Source organism: Bison bison, unplaced genomic scaffold (assembly GCF_000754665.1).
Source record: "Bison bison bison isolate TAMUID 2011002044 unplaced genomic scaffold, Bison_UMD1.0 scf7180017864148, whole genome shotgun sequence".
In the NCBI taxonomy this organism is placed as follows: Eukaryota; Metazoa; Chordata; class Mammalia; order Artiodactyla; family Bovidae; genus Bison; species Bison bison.
This window is the reverse complement of record NW_011494720.1, coordinates 877,994-901,186: the sequence shown is the minus strand read 5'-3', so window position 1 is coordinate 901,186 and position 23,193 is coordinate 877,994. Positions and strand designations below refer to the sequence as shown.

The window sequence follows — 23,193 nt, the reverse complement described above, 5'->3', positions numbered from 1 at the left end:
TTTACCATCTGAGACACCAGGGAAGCCCATACAGTATAAAGGTTGGGAGGGCTTCCCAGGGGTGCCTGAGGTAAAGAACCCACCTGCCAATGCAGGAGACGTAAGAGATGTGGGTTCCATCCCTGGGTGGGGAAGATCCCTGGGAGAAGGGCATGGCAACTCACTCCAGTACTCCTGCCTGCAGAACTCCATGGACAGAGGAGCCTGGCTGGCTACAGTCTGACACTACTGAGTGCACACACATACACACACACACACACACACACACACACATAAATATTGGGAAGAATGTCTGCCAGCGGACACATGTGAGGGGAGCAGTGAGTAGATCAGAATGTGACTCAATAAAACAACCTTTAATTAGCAATATATTCAGGGAAAAGATCTTTTAAAGTAGTAAGAGAAGAATTAAAAAAAAAAAACCAAATTTATTCCACTACTGTTTGCACACATTATTCTGTATCAGAATAATTATACTGGTGGGAGAAGGCAATGGTGCCCCACTCCGGTACTCTTGCCTGGAAAATCCCATGGGCTGCGAGGCCTGGTAGGCTGCAGTCCATGGGGTCGCTAGGAGTCGGATACGACTGAGCGATTTCACTTTCACTTTTCACTTTTGTGCATTGGAGAAGGAAATGGCAACCCACTCCAGTGTTCTTGCCTGGAGAATCCCAGCGACAGGGAAGCCTGGTGGGCTGCCGTCTATGGGGTCGCACAGAGTCGGACACGACTGAAGCGACTTAGCAGCAGCAGCAGCAATTATACTGGTACTCATTTTAAATGTGACCATCTGCTATAGACCGGTCATCTGAAACAAATGATGACCGGTTTAATGAGAGTGGATGGGAACCAGGTAAAGATGAGACTATCACCATAGGCAGAAGAGCTGGCTGATCATCTACACACATTTGAGTGAGAGGAAAGTTGTACCCTCCACCACTTACTGGCTGAATGATGGCAGACATGTTTCATAATCTTGGTAAGCTTCAGTTGTATCAGCTGTAAAACGGGGATAATCACAACTGTTTAAGGATTAAGTGAGAACGTACATGACTGCTTTAGCACAGGTCTGGAGCTTGGGAGCAACCCAGAGAATGGGAGCATTTATAATGAAAATATTGCCAAGGCTTTGTTTCCTAATCCCACTCAGTTTGTCTTGGAAATGCCACAGCTATGTGTTCTGATCTCTAAATCCTAATCCTGAAACATTCAGGGCCAGCCAAGCTCCAGTGCCCGATTTAACTGGGCACTGGTCTAGACTTCCTCTTCGGTTGCAGTGTTTGTTTATGCTTATGTTCCCCGGAAGCACCTGGAATGCCCAGCCGGGGTCTGCGTGTTGTTCTGCAGCTAGCAAGAAGACTGACTAATTAGGTGACTTCTTGACTTTGTGGAGTCTGGACGAGGCTGTGAACTGCCAAATGCGGCTGGAAAATCAAAAGCCACAAAACCTTCACATGGATCACAAAAGTGAGTAGACTTAAACTGCATACAACATCCATCAGGTTACGAGATGACTCTTTTTCGAGTCATAGACTCCTTTGAAAATCTAACGAGAATTGTGGAGACTTTTTTTTTTAAGTATATATACTCCTATATATAATTCTGTATTTAATTATGGGAGGGGTGGCTGTGACTGGCAACTAACAACCGCTGGCTATGAAGCTGTATACGTGGACACTGCGTTCCAGAGAGAAGGCAAAGTATTCATTTGAAAGTGGAATCAAAACCAAATTAAGAGAGGAGAAAACAAATCCCTATAAATAGTTTAAATATGAGATCATTTCTAAAAACCTAGAAACTCAATGCTGTTTTCCTTTACTTTCTTTTCACTTTTTAGAAATAACATGATTGGGGTTAGATGCCAAAAAAATATTTGCCTTTATAGCAATAACTGTTAAGTCAAGGGGACTCCCATAGGAGTACTGACTAAAGGAGTAAGAGAAATAGAAATTCCCTGGTGGCTCAGACAGTAAAGAATACTCCTGCAATGCAGGCGACCCAGCTTCAATCCCTGGGTTAGGAAGATCCCTTGGAAAAGGGAATGGCTACCCACTGCAGTATTTTTGCTTTCAGAATTCCATGGACAGAGGAGCCTGGTGGGCTTCAGTCTACAGGGTTGCAAAAGAGTCAGACATGACTGAGCAACTAACACTTTCACTAAACTGTCATGAAGCCTTTTGCTCTGGTCTAACGAATTCATGCAACTAACTAAACTCCACTCTGTTTTAAGTCTAAATGGAATACTGATTCCATTATCTTAATCATTTTAGAGTAGATAAAACAATCCTTTCCTTCTGAGTGTTGGGACAGAACAAAAAACTAGACTAAATGTATCTTAGCAAAACCAGTCATATGAAGAAAATTTTACTTGAGAGATACCCATTATCTCTTAAGGGTCCTTGTTAATCAATATGGTATTAAATCTCATAACCATTGTACTCACTTCTCAGACTCCATTTATGGGCCTGTCTCTCACACCCACATTATAAATTACTGGGGGTAAGAGACATATCTTAATGATCTTTGATTCCCACTTCCTTCCTGTATTACTTGACATAGAGTGGAAACTCAATAAATGTGTACCAAAATAAATTCTTTCAAAGGACTTAAATGTATTTTCTTTGGACCAGAAATTCTGTCAAATTGCTGCTTTTCTGTGAATTTTCTTAAAAAAAAAAAAATTTCTTTGCTGGGTTTTCTATTGGATTATTCCCTTTTTCTTTTTAAATCAGTCTGTAGTCCATGGTGGTTTATATATTCTGAACGCCAGTCATTTGCCTATTATCTTTGAAAATGTCCCCTCCCAATCTGTCAAGTGCTTTTTCAGTCTTGTATCTTTTATCGTAACTAATGTATTTTTAAAAATATAACCCAAGTTATCAATCTCTCTCTTTCGAGCTTGAGCTTTTTTGTATCTTAAGAGAGACACTCTCTTATATACAACCACACTTCTATGGACATAAATTCATTCACAGACTTCAAATAAATCTGTATTACTACATTTAGCTTCAGTAGAAGGATGTTAAAACGGGGGTCTTTTGCATTTCAGTGATGTCCCCAAACCATGTCAACTGCTCACATGCCAAAGAATGACGCTAAACCTAGAAGCACATGCAAAGGAATTGCTTGAAGATACATTTTGTATCCCTTTGTCCAAGAGATACCTTTCAAAGGGGCTACAACAAGGCTGTACATTGTCACCCTGCTTATTTAACTTATATGCAGAGTACATCATGAGAAATGCTGGGCTGGAAGAAGCACAAGCTGGAATCAAGATTGCCGGGAGAAATTTCAATAACCTCAGATATGCAGATGACACCACCCTTATGGCAGAAAGTGAAGAGGAACTCAAAAGCCTCTTGATGAAAGTGAAAGTGGAGAGTGAAAAAGTTGGCTTAAAGCTCAATACTCAGAGAACGAAGATCATGGCATCCGGTCCCATCACTTCATGGGAAATAGATGGGGAAACAGTGGAAACAGTGTCAGACTTTATTTTTCTGGGCTCCAAAATCACTGCAGATGGTGACTGCAGCCATGAAATTAAAAGACGCTTACTCCTTGGAAGGAAAGTTATGACCAACCTAGATAGCATATTCAAAAGCAGAGACATTACTTTGCTAACAAAGGTCCGTCTAGTCAAGGCTATGGTTTTTCCTGTGGTCATGTATGGATGTGAGAGTTGGACTGTGAAGAAGGCTGAGTGCCAAAGAATTGATGTTTTTGAACTGTGGTGTTGGAGAAGACTCTTGAGAGTCCCTTGGACTGCAAGGAGATCCAACCAGTCCATTCTGAAGATCAGCCCTGGGATTTTTTTGGAAGGAATGATGCTAAAGCTGAAACTCCAGTACTTTGGCCACCTCATGTGAAGAGTTGACTCATTGGAAAAGACTCTGATGCTAGGAGGGATTGGGGGCAGGAGGAAAAGGGGACGACAGAGGATGAGATGGCTGGATGGCAGCACCGACTCGATGGATGTGAACTCCGGGAGCTGGTGATGGACAGGGAGGCCTGGCGTGCTGTGATTCATGGGGTCGCAAAGAGTCGGACACGACTGAGCGACTGAACTGAACTGAACTGAACAAGGGTAGAAGCTGGGCAAGGATTGCTTCAAAGAAAGTTATGGATGTGCGGGTCTCACTCCAGGCCTGCCAGCTGCTCCCCCTTTTCTGGAGCCAGTGAGTGAGGGTGTAGCAGAACAACTGCAAAGGCTCAACAGTGATACTGCCATGTGGGCCCAGTAAATATGAGCTGAAAAGAAACAGCCCATGGCAGGGTCCTGTGAGAGATGGAACTGCACTCCCACTGATGGTTGTCAGATGTCCAAGGGCTATAGTATCCAGAGACCAGGTATGGAACCAGCAGTAGAATTTTTTTAAAGGGAAATATATAGCCCAGAAGTCTTCTGCCTAGAGTGTGGAAGAGGCCAGACTAGTATCATCAACTGGCCAAGCTTCAATCCTGGAGGGGCCAGAGGCAGCCTAAGTGCCAGGTGAGGGGGGTTAGAGAAGCAGCCACCCTCCACCCCCGTGGTCTAGACGCAGACCCAGTTTTTACGCTGGAGAGAAGCTTCCATTTGAATGCAAATTAGGTTTTGATCTTCATGAGACTGGACATGCAGATATTAACTGGTAGTGAGAGTAATACACTGCAAATTTTATCCAAGTGCAAGGGAAGAACCAGCCCACAGAGCAAGCTCGACCAGGAAATGGGGAAAGAGTGATGATGGTCCCTGTTCCCTCTGTTCAGGACACTGACTTTGCTCCCAGAGTTCCATGGAGCCACAGCATCAATTTACCACCTTCCTGAAGGTTTAACAACGTAGATCTTGAGTCCTGTGGCGTATACTGATATAAGGCACTAGTGTTACACGTGTGCTGTGTGCTAAGCCACTCAGTCGTGTCCAACTCTGTGCGATGTTATGGACTATAGCCTGCCAGGCTCCTCTGTCCACGGGATTCTACAGATAAGAATACTGGAGTGGATTGCCATGCCCTTCTCCAGGGGATCTTCTTGACCCAGGGATTGAACCTGCATCTCTATGTCTCTATGTCTCCTGCATTAGCAGGTAGGTTCTTTACTGTCTGAGCACCAGGGACATATAATGAACTATGATCTTATGTTAAAAATAATATAAAGAGAGATATTTGCACACTCATATTAACAGCAGCATTATTCAAAACAGCCAAAAGGTGTCCATTGACAGATGAATGGGTAAACAAAATGCAGTATATACATACTCTGGAGTACTGCTGCTGCTGCTAAGTCGCTTCAGTCGTGTCCGACTCTGTGCGACCCCATAGACAGCAGCCCACCAGGCTCCCGCGTCCCTGGGATTCTCCAGGCAAGAACACTGGAGTGGGTTGCCATTTCCTTCTCCAACTATGGAGTACTGTTCAGCCTAAATCAATTAGTAAGGGAATTCTGACAAATGATGACAACATGGGTGAACACTGAGGACATTATGCTAAGTGAAATAAGCCAGTCAGAAAAACACTGATATGAATTATCTAGAATAGTCATGTGCAGAGACAGAAACTAGAAGGGTGGTTTCAGGCCCCGGAGACATGGAGCTGTTGTTTAATGGGTACAGAGCTTTAGTTCTGCACCATGAAGAGTCCTGCAGATGAATGGTGGTGACGGTTTTCACAACAACGTGAAAGTATTTCACTGAGTGGCACACTTAAAAATGGTTAAAATGATAAATTTTATGTTAGAAGCATCTTAGAACAGTTGAAAATAAAACCTAAATAAAGGAAATTTAACCTCCATTAGTCATGTATCAAAAATGGAGTAAATAATAGCGAGGAGCGACTAAAAATTATCCAGTCTTACCATGTGTCAGGTACCATGCCAGAATGTATCCATCGACTCACTTAATCCTTATTTCAAACCTATGAGACAAGTCCTACTAAAATCTCTACTTTATAGATAAGGAAAGTGAGGCAAACATGGGTTACCTTGCCTAAAACTACACAATTTGAAAGGAGTTGAGAAAGATAGTCCAACTCTAGGACTTGGCCTTTCAGAAGAGATCATAGAAATAATTCACATAATTATTGATAGTTACTTAATTCACATAATTATTGATAGTTACTTAATTCACATAATTACATAGTTACTTCGGTTTACAAGGGGCTTCCCAGGTGGTGTTAGTGGTAAAGAACCTGCCTACCAATGCAGGAGATTTAAGAGATTTAAGATTTTGGATTTGATCCTGGGTTGGGAAGATCCCCTGGAGGAGGGCATGGCAACCCACTCCAGTAATCTTGTCTGGAGAATCCTATGGACAGAGGAGCCTGGCTGGCTACAGTCCCTAGGGTCGCAAAGAGTCGGACGTGACTTAGCACGTTAGGTTTACGAAGCACTTTCTCATTTGTTACTGCTCATTAAGACCTGCAGCATAGGTATTCTCCTTTTGTCAGAGGAGGACACCAAGTCCTAGAGAAGTTAAGGGAATTGCTTCAAGTCATATTAACTGTTAGGGTTCTGATTCTACAGCTTCTAACTCTGGGTCCACAGCCACCCATCCAGATCCAACACCTAGTCTGGTCCAGCTTCTCATTTTCCAGATGAGAATGTCTACAAGAGACACACCCAAAGATGCTAATAGCTTCTCCAAGGCCACACAGAGAGCTACTGTGTTCAGTGTACATCATCAGCATATAGCTTTAAAGATCCTTTGCCACAGTAACACATATTCTATAAATACGTGTTTATAAAGTAAGGGCTGGTACAGAGGCACAGAGCCCTATCAGCATAAAAGAGAGTGCTTTCTTCAAGAAGTTCTTTTATTTGTGGAGTTGACGCATTGGAACCTGCACTTCACAGAAGTGTCTAACCTTTCAGAGCCTGCCCTACACAATCTCCTTGTCCATTAGCTCTACAATTATGCTGTGATCAATCTAGCAAATCCATTTAGACAGCACATCTAGCCACTTTCAGAGTGGATTTGGTACTGAAGCAGCAAGTACATGAGAGCTGTATAATAAGAACTTTGGGAAATGAACCATATAAATCCTCATTTGATCCTGACTGCATGTCTATAAGGAATTCTTAAAACAGTCTCAATGACCCTGATGAACTTTGTAATGGCTAAGTATAAAAGTACAGAGCTAAGCTCGTTTGTCCAGCAGAATCTTTTCTAGTAAAATAATTCACTTCTGAGTTTGATACAAGGCTGATGATTGGTGAGAAAGAAGCAACTGCTAGACGATGATTACAGGCTTTCACATGGTGAATGGAAATTACCTTTTGGCATGTGAAAATCTGCCAGTGTAACACCTCCAGTGTCAAATTACAGTGGAATTTCATGAATCCTTGTTTGTGTGTCTTTTGTTTCCTCATGGCCTCAGTGTTAGGGGTAGGATTGGGGCTGGCAAGGACTGAGCAAACTCTATGGTGGTTTCCCCCTCTTTCCGGCTGGAATATCCAACAAGAGCCAAAGAGAGGTAGGTACCACAAAGAGCTTCACAGTAGCAAAAAATCTTACCAGCAAAAATGTTCATGTCTGATGGTTGGGCATCTCCCATCCATGAAGCCACAAAAGCACACATTCCATTCCAGGAAGAGCAGACTGATTTCATTTCAAGTAATCAGTAGTGCTATTACTGCTAATAGTAGCTGACATTTAAAGAGCACTTTCTCCTGTTAAACTACACACAAAGTATGCTCCAGGAGGGCAGAACTAGGTCTGTTTCTCTTACTGCATAGCCACAGCTGAGTCACACGTGTTGTATGGGGCAGACTGTCAATAAATATTTGCTGAATGAACAAATAATCTCATTTGGTTGTCACAATAACCCTTGAAGGTTTGATACAATATTGTCATCACCATTTTACAGATGAGAAAGCTGAGGCTCAGAGGTCACTATACTGTACCCAAGGTCACATAACCAGCAAGTATGGGAGCTTATATTCTAAGCTACATGCACCTGGCATCAAAATCTATGGTTCAACCACAATGGCACACCACTAATGTAGACCAGACATTAGGGCTTTTCCAGGACTGAGGTCATCTCTGAAAGGTGGACATACAAGAATATATCTCATTCAGAATGGATTTCACTCTGTTCCAGTCATCATTTGTTAGATTTCTTTCATATTCTGGCCAACAAATAAGTTGAAAAGAAGTGACTTACCCACAAATCCTCCTTCCCCAACCAGTTTCAGGGCAATTTTATCAGCCAACACTGAAGAGTTGCCATGAGCGATGTTGGCAAAGGGGCCAGCATGCACAAATACAGGCGTCCCCTGTGGAAGCAGAAGAACACAGCTTATAAAGCTATGACCCTGCAATCCCTCTACTGGGCATATATCTGGAGAAAAACAAGATCTGAAATGATTCGTGCACCCCAGTGTTCACTGCAGCACTGTTTACAGCCAAGACAGGACACAACCTAAATGCCCATCAACAAAGGAATGCACAGCACATATGGTACATGTATACAATGGAATATCAGTCATTAAAAAGAATGAAATAATGCCATTCGTAGCAATATGGATGGATCTTGAGATTATCAAACTAAGTGAAGTTAGACAGAGAAGAAATATACTATGAGATCCCTTATGTGAGGAATCGAAAAAGAGAGGATGCAAATGAATTTATGTATAAAACACAAAGAGACCCACAGAATGAATTTATGGTTGCTGGGAGGAAGGAGGTGGGGGAAGGGACGGTGAAGGAGTTTGGGATGGACATGAACACGTTGCTATATTTAAAACGGATAACCAACAAGGACCTACTGTATAGCACATGGAACTCTGCTCAACATTATGCAGCAGTCTTGCCGGACGGGAGTTTAGGGGAGAATGGATAGGTGTATATGTGTGGCTGAGTCCCTTTGCTGTTTACCTGAAACTATTTCAACATTGTTAATCAGCTACATCCCAATACACAATAAAAAGTTAAAAAAAAAAGCTATGAGACCCAGTTATTTCCTATTATAAATTTTGATAAGCCACTGTGTTAGCTGCCTCAGTGACCATGAAATAAACCTTATGTCATAGTATTCTGCATTATACTCTTAAAAAGAATGGAATTAAACTCTGATGGGCTAAGAAGCTTGTTTAAATGTTTTTTTCCCCATTAAGAAATCAACTAATCCAAGAAAAATATAATCATAAAATCAGCACAATAATTGAGTTGTGGGAATCATGGCAGGGCAAGTACATATTATTACTGGCCATTTTTATATTTACAGTAATAATCTTTTGATTTTTGAAAATTTTATCTTTCTCATTGTTTATCTTACCTATTAAAAATCTGGTAACTATTAAGACAATGAAAGAAAAATTTCACTCATAGTAAAATTTCAGAGTTACTAAAAAGACAAAAGAAAAAAGGGAATTCTCAAAAACTTTAGATTTTAATGATTTAAACAAAATTTGTCATGAAATGACATTACTTGTCTTTTACTTTCATTTCCATACTTTTGTCAAACAGAAGAGACCGTAGTCCTATCTAAAAAAAGTATGCACATTCAGTAAAATGTTCAGGTTTTATTTGGAGTCAGGCAGGGCCACTGAGGTCTGTGTGTATGAAGTCTTGGCTCCACCTGTGAAAATACAGGCTGCCCTTCCATTGACATGGGGGGAGGCAGGGAGCGATGCGGGGGGTGGGGCCATGGAAAGTTCCCATGAACCAGGATGGGCTGTGAGTGATGTTTCAAAGCTGAGAAAAATGAACAAAAGCAGGAAGAAAGGCAGTGAAAGAAAACTCATTGCAAAGAGTGAAAATAACTGTGAAATAATGCTGGGATCCGTCTTTATGGAAATGAAGACATGTATGTTTACTGTCCAGATCGTTATCTGTCTGTCCATCTACAGTTCTCACTTCTATGCAGAGAAACCTTTTAAGTGCTCTGAAGAAAACACTGTTTAAGCTCTTAATGTCTCCATCACCTCCTAGCCTTGGGAGTTATAGGGTGTAGCGCCTGTAGTAAGTGAGTGGAGCTAGTGAGGAAAATTTAAAGAGACAAGGCCACAGGCTCCACCCCTGGGTAGGCAGTAGGCTTCACTCCTCTGTGCCCTGCAACTCTCATCCTGGCCATCTCTTTAAGAAGCACTGCACACCAGTCTCCAGGTCGACAGGTGACAGGGTGTGGCTGGATTAGCATCAACACACTGCTATCCCTGGGATAATGACTCTAGGGACTAGATCAGCAGCATTTAATTTTAATTAGATTAAAATTAAAGGCCACACAGCAGATTCATCACTAAAGCAGCATGAAGTATTAGAGCCCTGGTTTTTGAGCTCCCAGGATGTGGTTTAAATAGATATAAAAATTCTTAGAACATCATTGTTGGACATTCAAGCACAGTCTCACACACTCAACTTATATGACACAGTATACTTTGTCTAACTGTGTTGTCAAAGTTTGTTAACACTTTGTCTAAGAAATTCTATCACTAACCCAAGACATAAAAATATCTATTCTGAGTTCAATATTTTATTTTATATACAGATCACTTAGCAAAGTAATAACAGGAACTATCTTGGTTTCTACGATGACAAAGCTATGAATATTCTCCATAATGGACTTTTCAACCATTTCATAAGATTGACGCTTCAACTGTTCCTTGCTGACCAGAGATCTAAAAGAGCATTCATTATCCACAAGAACTTTCTGCAGTGCTCAAAATATTCTCTATCTGCTCTGTCCAATATGATAACCACCATCCACATGTGGCTATAGAGCACTTAAAATGTAGCTGATAAAAATAAATAGAAATGTTAACTAGTATGACTGAACAACCGAATTTTAAACTTAGACTAATTCAGACTGAAATAACCACGAGGGGCCCATAGGTACCATACTGGACAGAACTGCCGCAAGCGGGTATTTCCCGTCTACACTGCATGTGGTTAACCCACGGCTACACAAGTTGCTGAGATGTAAGACAGACATTTATTGAGTTTCTAAGTTTCTATTCTGGTCAATTAGTACTTCATTAGCTAAGGCAGGAATCATATCAAGAACCTTTTTCTTTCCGGATGACCAACCAATTATTCTGATGCTCCTCATAGGCTCAGAAGGGCTGGAAATGCTCACATGTAGAGATGCAAAAGCAGTCTATTTAATGCAACTCTGTCAACACTTTCTATGAAAACAAAACCACTTACTTCTAGGGTCTGCATCAGATTTGGTTTTATCGCGTCTTTCATCAGAACAGTCAAAGCACCTGTCACCCCCTAAAGAAAAGGGAGGAAAAAATACACTTATTTAGATTATCGACAAAAGATCATTCACATGAGGGTGAATTCTCAGCCGCTTCTCACCAGCCTGCCTTGTGCATGGGTAACCCCACTGGCAGCCGTCAAGTCTGAGCTATAGGTAAGACAGTGCTCTCACCTCGCCTGAGTGGATGCCAACCCTTCTAGGATGTGATGGGGAAGCAGTAGTCATTGCATTTTTTCTCAAGACCTTCCTTGATTGAAATAAGGGGCTTACTATACCTTTCAATTCACCTAAGTTTTTTTCTGGCAATTATGCACGTTACTTTTCATCACCAGAGATTACACTATTGCCCTGAGAAATAAGATGAAGAATGAAAACAAGGCTGGTTACAGAAAGGGACTGTAGAGAGAAGGGGGTGTGTCTAAAGGCACCCGCGCTGGTTTCTATTCTCGCTTGCATCTCAGCCCACAGATGCAGAAGGTACTCAGGACACTGGAAAGGCATCTTGTTTTCTGTCTCTCACCCTACATCTGCCTAGAATGAAGCTGAAGCCACTTGTGGCTGTGGTTGCTTCCTTTCAATCCTATGAAGCTTGAATTAGGCTCTCTTGCAGCTCCCTATTGCATTCCTGGAAAAGAACAGGACAAGAAAGAGACAAAGCAGGGATGAAGTCTGAGAACTACTGGGGAAAGTGTGCAAAGCAGGCCACAAAGGGAATTTAAAAAAAAATACTGTTCTATTTGTTTATTTGGCTGGGCTGGGTCTTACTTGCAGCATGTAGGATCTAGTTCCTTGACCAGGGACCAAACCCAGACCCCCTGCATTGAGAGTGTGATGTCTTGGCCACTGGACCACCAGGGAAGTCTTGGGAAAGCAATAAAAAAAAAAAAAAAAATTTCTTTCCACCTTTTCTAAAGACCCTGGGGAATGATCTTTCAACAAACTAGTCAAATAATTAGAAGGTCATATTATGAGCAAATGCATGTGCATGTAGCCTTGAAAAAATGAAGGTGGCCTGCAACAAATCCTGACAGATCAGGCAGTAGAATCTAAGGATTTGTTTATTACTTTCTCTCTACCTCTATCATCAACAATATTAAATGTTTCTCTTATATAACCAATTTCTATTTTTGTCCTTTTATAATATGGAATCATTGAAATGTCTTTAAAAGTCAAATTTACTTTCTACTTTATTGGACAAAATAAATGTTGCAAGAACTGTAACCTACCTATTACAGGTATATGAAGAAATTAGGTACATTTTGCAAGCAAGAAACACCAAAGAGTCAACTCTGAGTTTTTTTGTTCCAGATCCGAGAGTTTCATCACAAAGCAAAAAAAAGTTCAGGGAAATATTTGTGGATTAAGCCCTTTCAAAGTACTCCTGACATATTACTGATACCTAATATTAAGAGGATACAGAGGAAATATTTCTACAGAAACTATAATATACTATTCTAGAGAGAAATGTTGAGATTTGATAATTTTTAAAAAGCAATACCTTTACAGCAAACTGCATTTGGATTTTCTCTTTTAGCTTTATACTAAGCATTCCATGAGCAGCCGATATAAATTTATCTATTTAACCTACTTTACAAGACTTATGAGTCAGTCAGATTCACCTCTTCAAAAAGAAGCTAAAAGGTAATCAAGACATTTTGGCAAAGGTTTAAAATTACCCCAAGCCCTTGGAATTAATAAGATAGCTTCTCATCAGTGTTTATTTAAGATTCCATTATGGTGCATGACTAAATACATGGGAAAGTAAGCTTAAATTTAGAGCAATGGCTGTCTATGTTGTACCAAGTGTTGTGTGCTTATAAACATGTACAAGCAGATGAAATAGCTACATTGCTGATGGGGGGGGCGGCGGGGGTGAACAGCAATGGTGGCTGTGAAAGGGAAGAGAGGAAAAAGATTAGTGTGCAAATTACAATCAGCACTAAGCAAAGTGGTGGTGTGCCAGGCTACTATGAATATTTTGTAAGAAAGCATCATTCCATGCAAAAGAAAGCTACATGAGTACGAATGGTTTGGGAGAGATCTGTTTTTAAATAAGCTGAAACCCAAGTCGAAGGTACAAAATTAAACACACCAGCATGCCCATGGAGCAGGCTGGAGTCAAAAATGTGCCTCTTTAACTTAATCTTCCCTTTCATGAAGGTGGAGTTGCTTCTTATTCCTTGGAATGGTGATTTGCCCTCAATTTAAAGCAGGCAAAGATTACCTTTAAAAAAAAAAAGCCACAGGCTTCCACTCCAGGCAGAGCAGAAATCAGGATTGGAAAGAATCGTGAAAAGCACATGAAATAGACCTCAGGTACTCTGATTGCAGCCAGGAATAATAAGCACGTTACAAATGCCTGTGAGTGCCACATTAAGTTGTAGGATAATCGGGACCTTTAGTAGGAAAAGGTGTGAACAGAAATTCCCATTATACCCAGTGACATGAAGAAGACTCTCATTCTCCTGGTTACATGTGGCTCCTGGTGGCTCAGACAGTCATCAATTTGCCTGCAATTCGGGAGACCTGGGTTCGGTCCCTGGATGGGGAAGGTCAGGGGCCTTGAGCTCTCTGGAGCTTCTGAGATGGACATACCAAGTCGTCAGCTGTCACAGGCTGTCCATTTCTGTCACTGGCCACCACCATTCTTCCCAGCCGCTCCTTCATGTCCGATAGGCTGTCGGTCAGAGCCAGCACTGCCATGATTTCACTGGCCACTGCGATGTCAAACTGCGCCTGAAACAACAAAAGTCGAGGTCCTGGTCAGCGGACTGTTTCCATGGAGCGCTATATTGCAGCACTCAGGTCTTGCGGGCCTGGGGTTCAGTCCTCAATAGACCATTCTCAGATGCACAAATTTCCAGCAATTGCACAGTCCTGGGCTTAGTGCTCTTTATTTGCTCTGCTGAGCAGAACAGGGCATGGCCAGGCCCCTCCATAACACCAGCTCGCGGCACTACGAGATGTGCTTTTGAGGCACGTCTCAGACTTGTAATTGTTAATGTGATGGTCTGATGGATGCAGATCTCCACTGCAGAACCGTAGTGCCACAAAGACAGGGACCATTTGAGGAAGGTTTGTTCCTGAGTCCCCAGCTTGGGGGACTGAGTGTGAAATGAAGCAGGATTCAATACGTGTTGGCAAAATAAAGAAAGAGTTCTCCAACTACCCTCTCTGTCACTTCTGTGTGTCGAGGGGGCTGCATGTGTTTGCCCCATTAAGAGATGAGCAGCAAACTGTGAAAGAAGATGGTCTGAAGCCAGTTTTGTAGACTTAGAGCTTGGCACAGCAGTGAGGAGGCCCCCAACTTGTGTTCTCCACACCCACTCCCCAGTCATGAGGTGACGTGGAATCCATTCTGAGCTGTCCACCTCAGATGGTGAACCGTTCAGCCACAAACGTGGAGAGTGGCTACTTTCTGAGAAATGCCCCTGGGCCTTCCTACTCCCTCTCCTGGCTCTGATTCCACCCTGGACACAATCCAACAAGAACACAAGGAACGATCGCCCTCTTCCTCCTCCTAATTCAGCCACTGGACAAAACCACTTCATCACCCTCCGTCCCCAGGGGTGTGGGAGCCAGACAAGTTCAGTCTTACATAGCAAATAGCTGCCCCCTGGCAGGATCACCTCAGGAGATATTTTATTGGTCCATTTTGGGCACCAGCAGAAGAGGAAATGAAGGAAAGAAGGAGTTTTCTGGCTACTTCCTGGTTGAGATTTCAGTAGTCGTTGATTTAGTGAAAACATATTACCTGAGAGTCAAATGCATCTATACTCAATTATTACATTCTCAATATAAGCCATTCCAAACATAAGTCATTTTTCATTGTATGAAATTTAGGATTTTCTATACCTCCGTTCTACTAAAAACAGTGCATATGAAAAAAGACTAAAAATAATGAGACTTTCTGTACAAAAACCAAGGTTCAAAATATCCTTAAAATATGAACTGTGTAAGTAATAAGAGGAATATATAACACTCCTATAGGTTCTTCATTTGTAATTGTTACAATTTCAGAATTTTCTATCTCCAGCACTATCAAAAATGAAGCAAGGATCAATATAAGAATAGTTACTCATTTTATGCCTGAATAGTGTAGCTATTAGAGGGCTACTTGTTTCTGTTTTGCAAATAAAATATTTCCAAATCACATTAAGGTATAAATAAGATATCCTTATTGCATATCACATGTTTACACAAAAGACAAAAAGCCATGTTGGCAAGGATGTGAGTTGACGTAGCTTTCCTGGAATGTGATGGGGAAATGCACACCAACATTTACATCTGTATCCTCTGATTCTGCAGTTATGGATCTGGGAGTTTGTCGTAAGGGTATCGTCAGGCAGGATTACACAAAAATGTGTGTATGTTGTTGTTGTGCAGTCACTAAGTCACGTCTGACTCTTTGTGACCCCATGGACTGCAGCCCAGCAGGCTTCCCATCCCTCACCATCTCCCGGAGTTTGCTCAGATTCATGTCCATTGACTCAGTGATGATATCTAAACATCTCATCCTCTGTCGCCCCCTTCTCCTCTAGCCAAAATCAAGGTCTTTTCCAATGAGTCAACTCTTCACATGAGGTGGCCAAAGTATTGGAGCATCAGCTTCAGAATCATTCCTTCCAGGGAATATACAATAGTACTTACTAACAGTAGATCTGATCTTAATGTAAGAAGTGCATTAAGTACAATACACAAAGTAACCTATAAAACAAGAGGCTGTCAAACAACATCCTCAAGATCCTGGCCTTAATGATATGTTGTACAAGAGATGACTCAACAGTAGTAGATACAACGGTCATCTTAATTAAATTCACCCATTCTTGTCCATTTTAGTTAACTGATTCCTAAGATGTCAATGTTCACTCTTGCCACCTTCTGCTTGACCACTTTCAATTTACCTTGATTCATGGACCTAACATTCCAGGTTCCTATACAGTATTGTTCTTTACAACACCAGGCTTTACTTTCACCACCAGACACACTCACGACTGAGTGTTGTTTCCACTTTGGCCCAGCCACTTCATTGTTTCAGGAGCTATTTGTAATTGCCCTCTGCTCTTCTCTAGTAGCATACTGACACCTTTTGACCTGTGGGGCTCATCTTCCAGTGTCATATCTCTTTGCTTTTTTTGTACTGTTTATGAGGTTCTCATGGCAAGAATATTGGAGTGGTTTGCCATTCCCCTTTCCAAGGGACCACGTTTTATCAGAACTCTTCACTATGACCTATCCATCTTGGGTGGCCCTGCATGGTATGGCTCATAGTTTCATTGTTACACAAGGCCCTTCACCACAATCCATGAAGGGGTTATGTATTTTATGTTGGGATAAAATAAATAAGCTGTAACATACGTGTACATGTATGTTACAGCTTGTTTATTTTAGCCTAATACCCTAAGTTACATTAAGAGTGAACTGGTTGAATCCAGTTATGGTACATCTACAAAATGTGATGTTATATAGCTATTAAAAAATGATGATCTAGATCTACTTTTATTGACATAGAAATATGTTTTAAGTTAAAATAGCTTTAAAGGTTAAAAAAAATCAGTTAAAGTTCTTAAATATAGTCTTTTATAATTTAAAAATATGTATGCTTAAAGCAATATAGAATACAACCTTGGACAAGTTACCTAACGCAATATGCCAACTTTTCTCATTTGCAAACTAGATTTACAAACTAAATGTGCTCATCATGCATGTAACGGGCCTACCAACACAAGGCACCAAGTGAGCATCAGACCACAGCCATTGTTTATCTTGCACCTCTCTAGTGCCAAGATAAAGCACAAAAATAAGCACAGAAATTGTGCAAGTTAATGCAAAAGCCATGAATCTAAAGCTATCTTAAGGTATAAAGTTTACTACAAAAAATAATAATTTAGAGGCCTGCTGTGCCTGGATGAAAAATTATGGAATGAATTTATATTCCCTAAGCACCGTTGCTTCACACCAGAGTCCTATTAAAATGAGGATGAGCGTTGTAATTTATCTTCCACATTTTCTGGGTTTGGATAATAGGACATTATTCTTAACAACTTCTCAGGCTATTAAGACAAATAACTGGGTGTTTATTCTTTGGTTTATGAAACATGAATAATACGTCTGAGACTTTCATTTTTCAGTTGTTATGCAACTAACTGGGTAGACTGACAATAAAACATGTTAGAAAGTATATTCAAGGCATACCCTGAATGGCTCCTAGCAGAAATACAACTAAAATCACACAGGAAAAGGGTGGTAAGATAATATTCAAGAGCTTCCACCTCCTGATCCTTTCCCAGTCTTGCTGAGGGACTGGAAACATGTGGGGGGACCCACTGGCCCCTGCAGGTGGAGGAATGAGAAGAGAAAAGCAGAGAACCAGCTGCTGGGGCAGGGAAAATGCAAGAGCAGAGCTGTCCCTAGAGAAGGCACTACCTTACCTGCCGGGAACAGCCCTTCTCTGTGTTCGCCTGCCCAATGGTTATTTTCCGTAGAAATCGGTCATTGGTATCCACAACTGAAAGAGAAGAGAACAGAGGATCAGCAAGTAGGAACTGGCTGTCCAGTGTGTATCTGAAGTGGTTCTGGATGCTGGGAGGCAGTGGAGAGCAAGAAACATGGTTTGACTTCTTGAGCAGATGATCCCGTGTGAGGACACAGACAGGGCTCAAAGAAATTAGCGATCACCCAGCCTAGGAAATAAAGGAGGGGACAGGAGAGCCTGTGTTGGGGCAGGGGTCAGGGGTGGCGTGCCATTTTTACCAGGCAGTAAGGAAAAGCATTTCTGAAGCAGTATCCTTTTTTTTTTTTCACAATGAAGCATGAGGCCCAAGAAGAAGACAATTAAGTCCCTCTAAGGGTAAACACTACATGACCGTATGACCCACCACTTCCAACAGAACTGGAAGCGGGTATTGCAAACCCATGATCATAGCAGCATTTATTCACAACAGCCAAGGAGTGTCCACTGACAGATGAATGAATAAACCAATTTTATCCATTAAACCATTTCATCCAGTTTTATCCACTCATACCATGCAGTACAGATGGACAATGGAATGCTACACAGCCATAAAATGAGTGAATATTTGATACCTCATGCTACAACATGGATGAACATGGAAAATATCATGAAAAATGAAATAAACTGGATACAGTATGATTCCACTTGTACAGGGCTCTTTTATTTATAGACAGAACAGAATGGTGATGAACAGGGGCTGAGGGGAGGTGGGGAGTTATTATTTAGGAAATGAGTTTTTATTGAGGATGATAAAAAGATTTTGGGTATAGTTAGTGTTGATGGTATAACTATATATTGTACACTTAATGCCATGAATACCACACTTATGAGTAATTAAAATGATAATTTTATATTTTACCACCAGGAAAAATAAACCCTCTAAAATAAATAAAGTAGAATTTAGGGGGAGAAGTCAATGATGGTAAGAGTGGGTATCAATTCTCTTTACACTTTTCACTGGCTTGTCTGAATGGCACTGATTCACACTTTGTTTTGTGAAAACCAAATGTACAATGCCAGGAATCAAAGAAAGAAGGATACAGACTTCACTAATAATTCATATGGCATCAAAGAGCAGGCAGTCCAACTGACAACTTATATCCAACTTACTAAATGTTTAATACAGCGCTGACAAAAACAGTGATGGGAATCGCATATCTGGGGACTAATATCATCTGTGGGATAAACAATGTGAACGTTTCCTTTCATACACAAAGCACGAGCGGACCTGCTCACCTTGTCTGCCTCCATTGTTCCCTGACTTGTTAAGTGTCAGCTCTTTCTCCATGTACAATCCTCCTCTCTCTCACACATTCATACATACACACTCATTACCACAGGCCCATACGGATATCGAAGCAACACTCACCAAGCACAGGGCACTCTCTATGACTTTAAGACACAGAGTCCTATATCCAGAAAGGAATGCCTCTCCATATCGCCACTGCTGCTGCTGCTGCTGCTAAGGCGCTTCAGTCGTGTCCAACTCTGTGAGACCCCATAGACGGCAGCCCACCAGGCTCCGCTGTCCCTGGGATTCTCCAGGCAAGAACACTGGAGTGGGTTGCCATTGCCTTCTCCAATGCGTGAAAGTGAAGTCGCTCAGTTGTGTCCAACTCTGTGCAACCCCATGGACTGCAGCCCACCAGGCTCCTCCGTCCATGGGATTTTCCAGGCAAGAGTACTGGAGTGGGATGCCATTGGCTTCTCTGCCATATTGCCACTAGCTAGTACTTATTCTCAAGACCAATGGTGCAGAATCATATAAAGTAAAAGGATTTCCTACTCTCATGTGAAGCATACACAACATGATCTTTTTTATTGGAAATTCAGCTGGATTTATTTAGCAAAGAGAACACAAGCCAAGAATAGAAAAAGAACCAAGTTAACAAGATCAGCTATAATCAGTGGGAACCAGAACCACCACCCACCGCCCCGCCCCCGCAGGCCGAGTTTGGCACGGCCCTAGTAGAGCAGGACATCTCACGGTCCATCAAGCTTTGGATGTCCGTGGAAAGACACAAGCGAAATGACAGTGATACATAAGACAAGAACTGTGAAGATTAAATTCTGATACACAAGAAAGATGCATACTAGAAAGTAACGCTTTGTTGTTCAGTCGCTAAGTCAAGTCGTGTCCGACTCTTTCTGTGACCCCATGGACTGTAGCCCACCAGGCTCCTCTGTCCATGGGATTTCCTAGACAAGAATACTGGAGTGGGTTGCTATTTCCCTCTTCAAGGGATCTTCCCAAACCAGGGACTGAACCCGTATCTCCTGCTTGGCAGGTGCGTTCTTTACCACTGAGCCATCTGGAAAGCAGAAGGTAACACTAGTAATACAGAATTCCTTGACTCTAAGTCTTTAGCTCTAAGATAGAGCTAAAGATAGAGTGAGAAACATATTTATTCACTTCAGAGATTTTTACTTAGGGTCAATTTTGTGACAGATGCTGTGCCAGCTGTACAGGGATACAAAGACAAACGAGACATCATTCTCTGATGGAAGGCACTCGCTGGCCAAAGCGAGAGATGGAGAGTGCAGGTAGGTGTGGAGAAGGTGAAGAGCTCCTGCAGAGAGAAGAGATCTGTCTTTTCACTCTTTGCCCTAGACGGTCCCTTTAGGACTACACTGCTGTGTCCTGAGGCTCATTAACAACCAGCTACGGTTCAGGCACTGGGTGGTACAAGGTAGGACATAAGGGGCAGGCCCTTATTTTGGATTCAGCAGAAGAACGGTACTGATTCCCTGCAAAGTTGCAGGGCAGTGCTGGGAACCAGTAACTGGATATCAGTTTCCTGGAGATCGAGGCTTTGGGTCCTTTGTCTAACAGCCCTTGAGCCCCTGCAGGACCCAATGTTCAGAAAGGCAGGGATTCACATCCCAAGGAACAATAAAATGACCCAATGTCCACTGTCTCTTCTGCTTATATCATGTGTTTCTATAAAAGTCTATCAGCTCCCAGTTCCTCCCTGTCAGCAGGCATTATGAGGCCTTCAAGCTTCTGATAGGAAGCATAGGATAAAACCACCAAGAGTCACATTTCTTACACAGGATGAAAGGAAAGAAGTGACCACTAAATGTCCAACATCCATATGGTGTGAGAGGAGGTTTTTAGCCTCACGAGGTCCCTGAATGTCTCCTTTCTAGTTATCAAATTAGAAAAGCATCTAATCTCATCATAAAGGTTATACTCTTTTAAGCTCTAAGTCCAATTATTAAATGGCCTCAATCTACGTGATGGGAGAGTCCTTTTTCTCATATTAATCCATGGGAGGAAGAGCCAAACTAGCTGTCAAATGTCATTCCGAACTCCTTGTGGCAATGGAACATGATATAAATGATATCTTATTATGATATAAATGAAACTAGTAGGGTACAAATTCTATAGCTTTAATTACACACAACTCCAGGTGGCAATGATGTTTTTGTCACTTCAGTGGCCCTAAACAATAATGCCATTCTAACATTTATCGGGACTATTTTTTTAACGTCATCTCCACGAGAAATGATTCACAACCACAGTAACGTCAGTGTTTTCATGCTTCTCAGAGAGAAAGAAGAAGAACACAGCCCTGTTTCTGATGGCTACCTCTGCTGGAGCCACAGTGTAGATGTGGAAGACTGTCCCTCATGTAAGATTTCTTTTTAGCATATCCCCATGCTAGGTTTCAAATACACTGATTCCACCTGCATAATTTTTCATTTGTAAGTACACCTCCAAATATCTTTTAAGGAATAAAACGAATTCACAAATACCTGGAAAAAGTTGACTATGACTTTTGAATACAATGGTGTTGGAATAATTAATCCTTCCAGTAGATTCCCAATAAAATGCTAAACATATTCATACCAAGAATTAAAAATGATGATGGTGGGACTTCCCTGGCAGTCCAGTGGTTAAGGCTGTGCAGTTCCACTGCAGGGAGTGTGGGTTCAAACCCTGGTTGGGGAACTAAGATCCCATATGTCCCACGGAGCAGCCAAAAAGATACATAAATAAAATAAAAATGATGTTGGTCTGTTCAGTTATAGGCATATGTTTAAGGAGGTTGTAGTTCATTCACAGAAGACTTCTGGGACCATTTAAAATGACCATAACAGTCACTAACAAAATGGAACATGATATAAATGATATCTTATTATGATATAAGTGGAACTAGTAGGGTACAAATTCTATAGCTTTAATTATAAACAAAATGTAGGTGCACAGAAAAACTATGAATAGTAGTTTTATTTGCACAGTTAGACGTTTCTGATTTTTTTTAGAGATGCGGAGAAGGCAATGGCACCCCACTCCAGTACTCTTGCCTGGAAAATCCCATGGACGGAGGAGCCTGGTGGGCTGCAGTCCACGGGGTCGCTAAGAGTCGGACACGACTGAGTGACTTCACTTTCACTTTTCACTTTCATGCATTGGAGAAGGCAATGGCACCCCACTCCAGTACTCTTGCCTGGAAAATCCCATGGACGGAGGAGCCTGGTGGGCTGCAGTCCACGGGGTCGCTAAGAGTCGGACACGACTGAGTGACTTCACTTTCACTTTTCACTTTCATGCACTGGAGAAGGAAATGGCAACCCACTCCAGTGTTCTTGCCTGGAGAATCCCAGGGACGAGGGAGCCTGATGGGCTGCCGTCTATGGGGTCGCACAGAGTCGGACACGACTGAAGCGACTTAGCAGTAGCAGCAGCAAAATCTGTATGATCCAACTAGTCCATTCTAAAGGAGATCAGTCCTGGGATTTCTTTGGAAGGAATGATGCTAAAGCTGAAACTCCAGTACTTTGGCCACCTCATGCGAAGAGTTGACCCATTGGAAAAGACTCTGATGCTGGGAGGGATTGGGGGCAGGAGGAGAAGGGGACGACAGAGGATGAGATGGCTGGATGGCATGACTGACTCGATGGATGTGAGTCTGAGTGAACTCCGGGAGTTGGTGATGGACAGGGAGGCCTGGTGTGCTGCGATTCATGGGGTTGCAAAGAGTTGGACACGACTGAGCAACTGAACTAAACTAACAAAAAAAATCTGTATAATGTTACTACTTTGATAATTTTAAAAAACATTCAGAAGTTTCTGAAGAGATTTTACTCTATGTTAGGAGTCTGGGAGACAGAGACACACAGAAAAAGTACCTCATACGACTATTACCATAATGACCATCTAGATGGTGCTTCAGGGTTGGAAAGTACTCTCATGTCCCACTACAGCCACCCAAGGGAAAGGCTATTATGACTCATTTACAGATGAGGAAAGCAAGTAATTCACTTGTCCAGAGTTACACAGCTCATAAATGACAGAGACAAGACGGGTTCTCTAGTCTTTGCTTTTCCATCTCACTAAATTTTGTAGTGAACAGGTTGAATGGATTCCCGGGAGTTGAGCTTCATGCAGGTGGGGTGGTCCTGAGCTGTGTCCGGGAAGGCAAGATGGGAGATGGGGCGGGATGGGCCAGTGGGGGGCGGGGCAGAGGGATGAGGCAAACAGGAAGCAAAGGT

At 42.0% G+C, this 23,193-nt stretch overlaps 1 protein-coding gene across 1 annotated transcript in view; it reads right to left on the bottom strand.

Annotated features, from left to right (window-relative positions):
* Positions 1-23,193, bottom strand: part of MTHFD1L (methylenetetrahydrofolate dehydrogenase (NADP+ dependent) 1-like) — a 178,039-nt gene that overhangs the window by 100,240 nt on the left and 54,606 nt on the right. Inside the window, exons 16-19 of the mRNA XM_010840821.1 lie at positions 17,612-17,688; positions 13,776-13,916; positions 11,123-11,191; positions 8,139-8,250 (exon numbers count right to left, since the gene is read on the bottom strand). Of these exons, the coding sequence (XP_010839123.1) occupies positions 8,139-8,250; positions 11,123-11,191; positions 13,776-13,916; positions 17,612-17,688 (399 nt within the window). The remainder of the gene's footprint in view (positions 1-8,138; positions 8,251-11,122; positions 11,192-13,775; positions 13,917-17,611; positions 17,689-23,193) is intronic.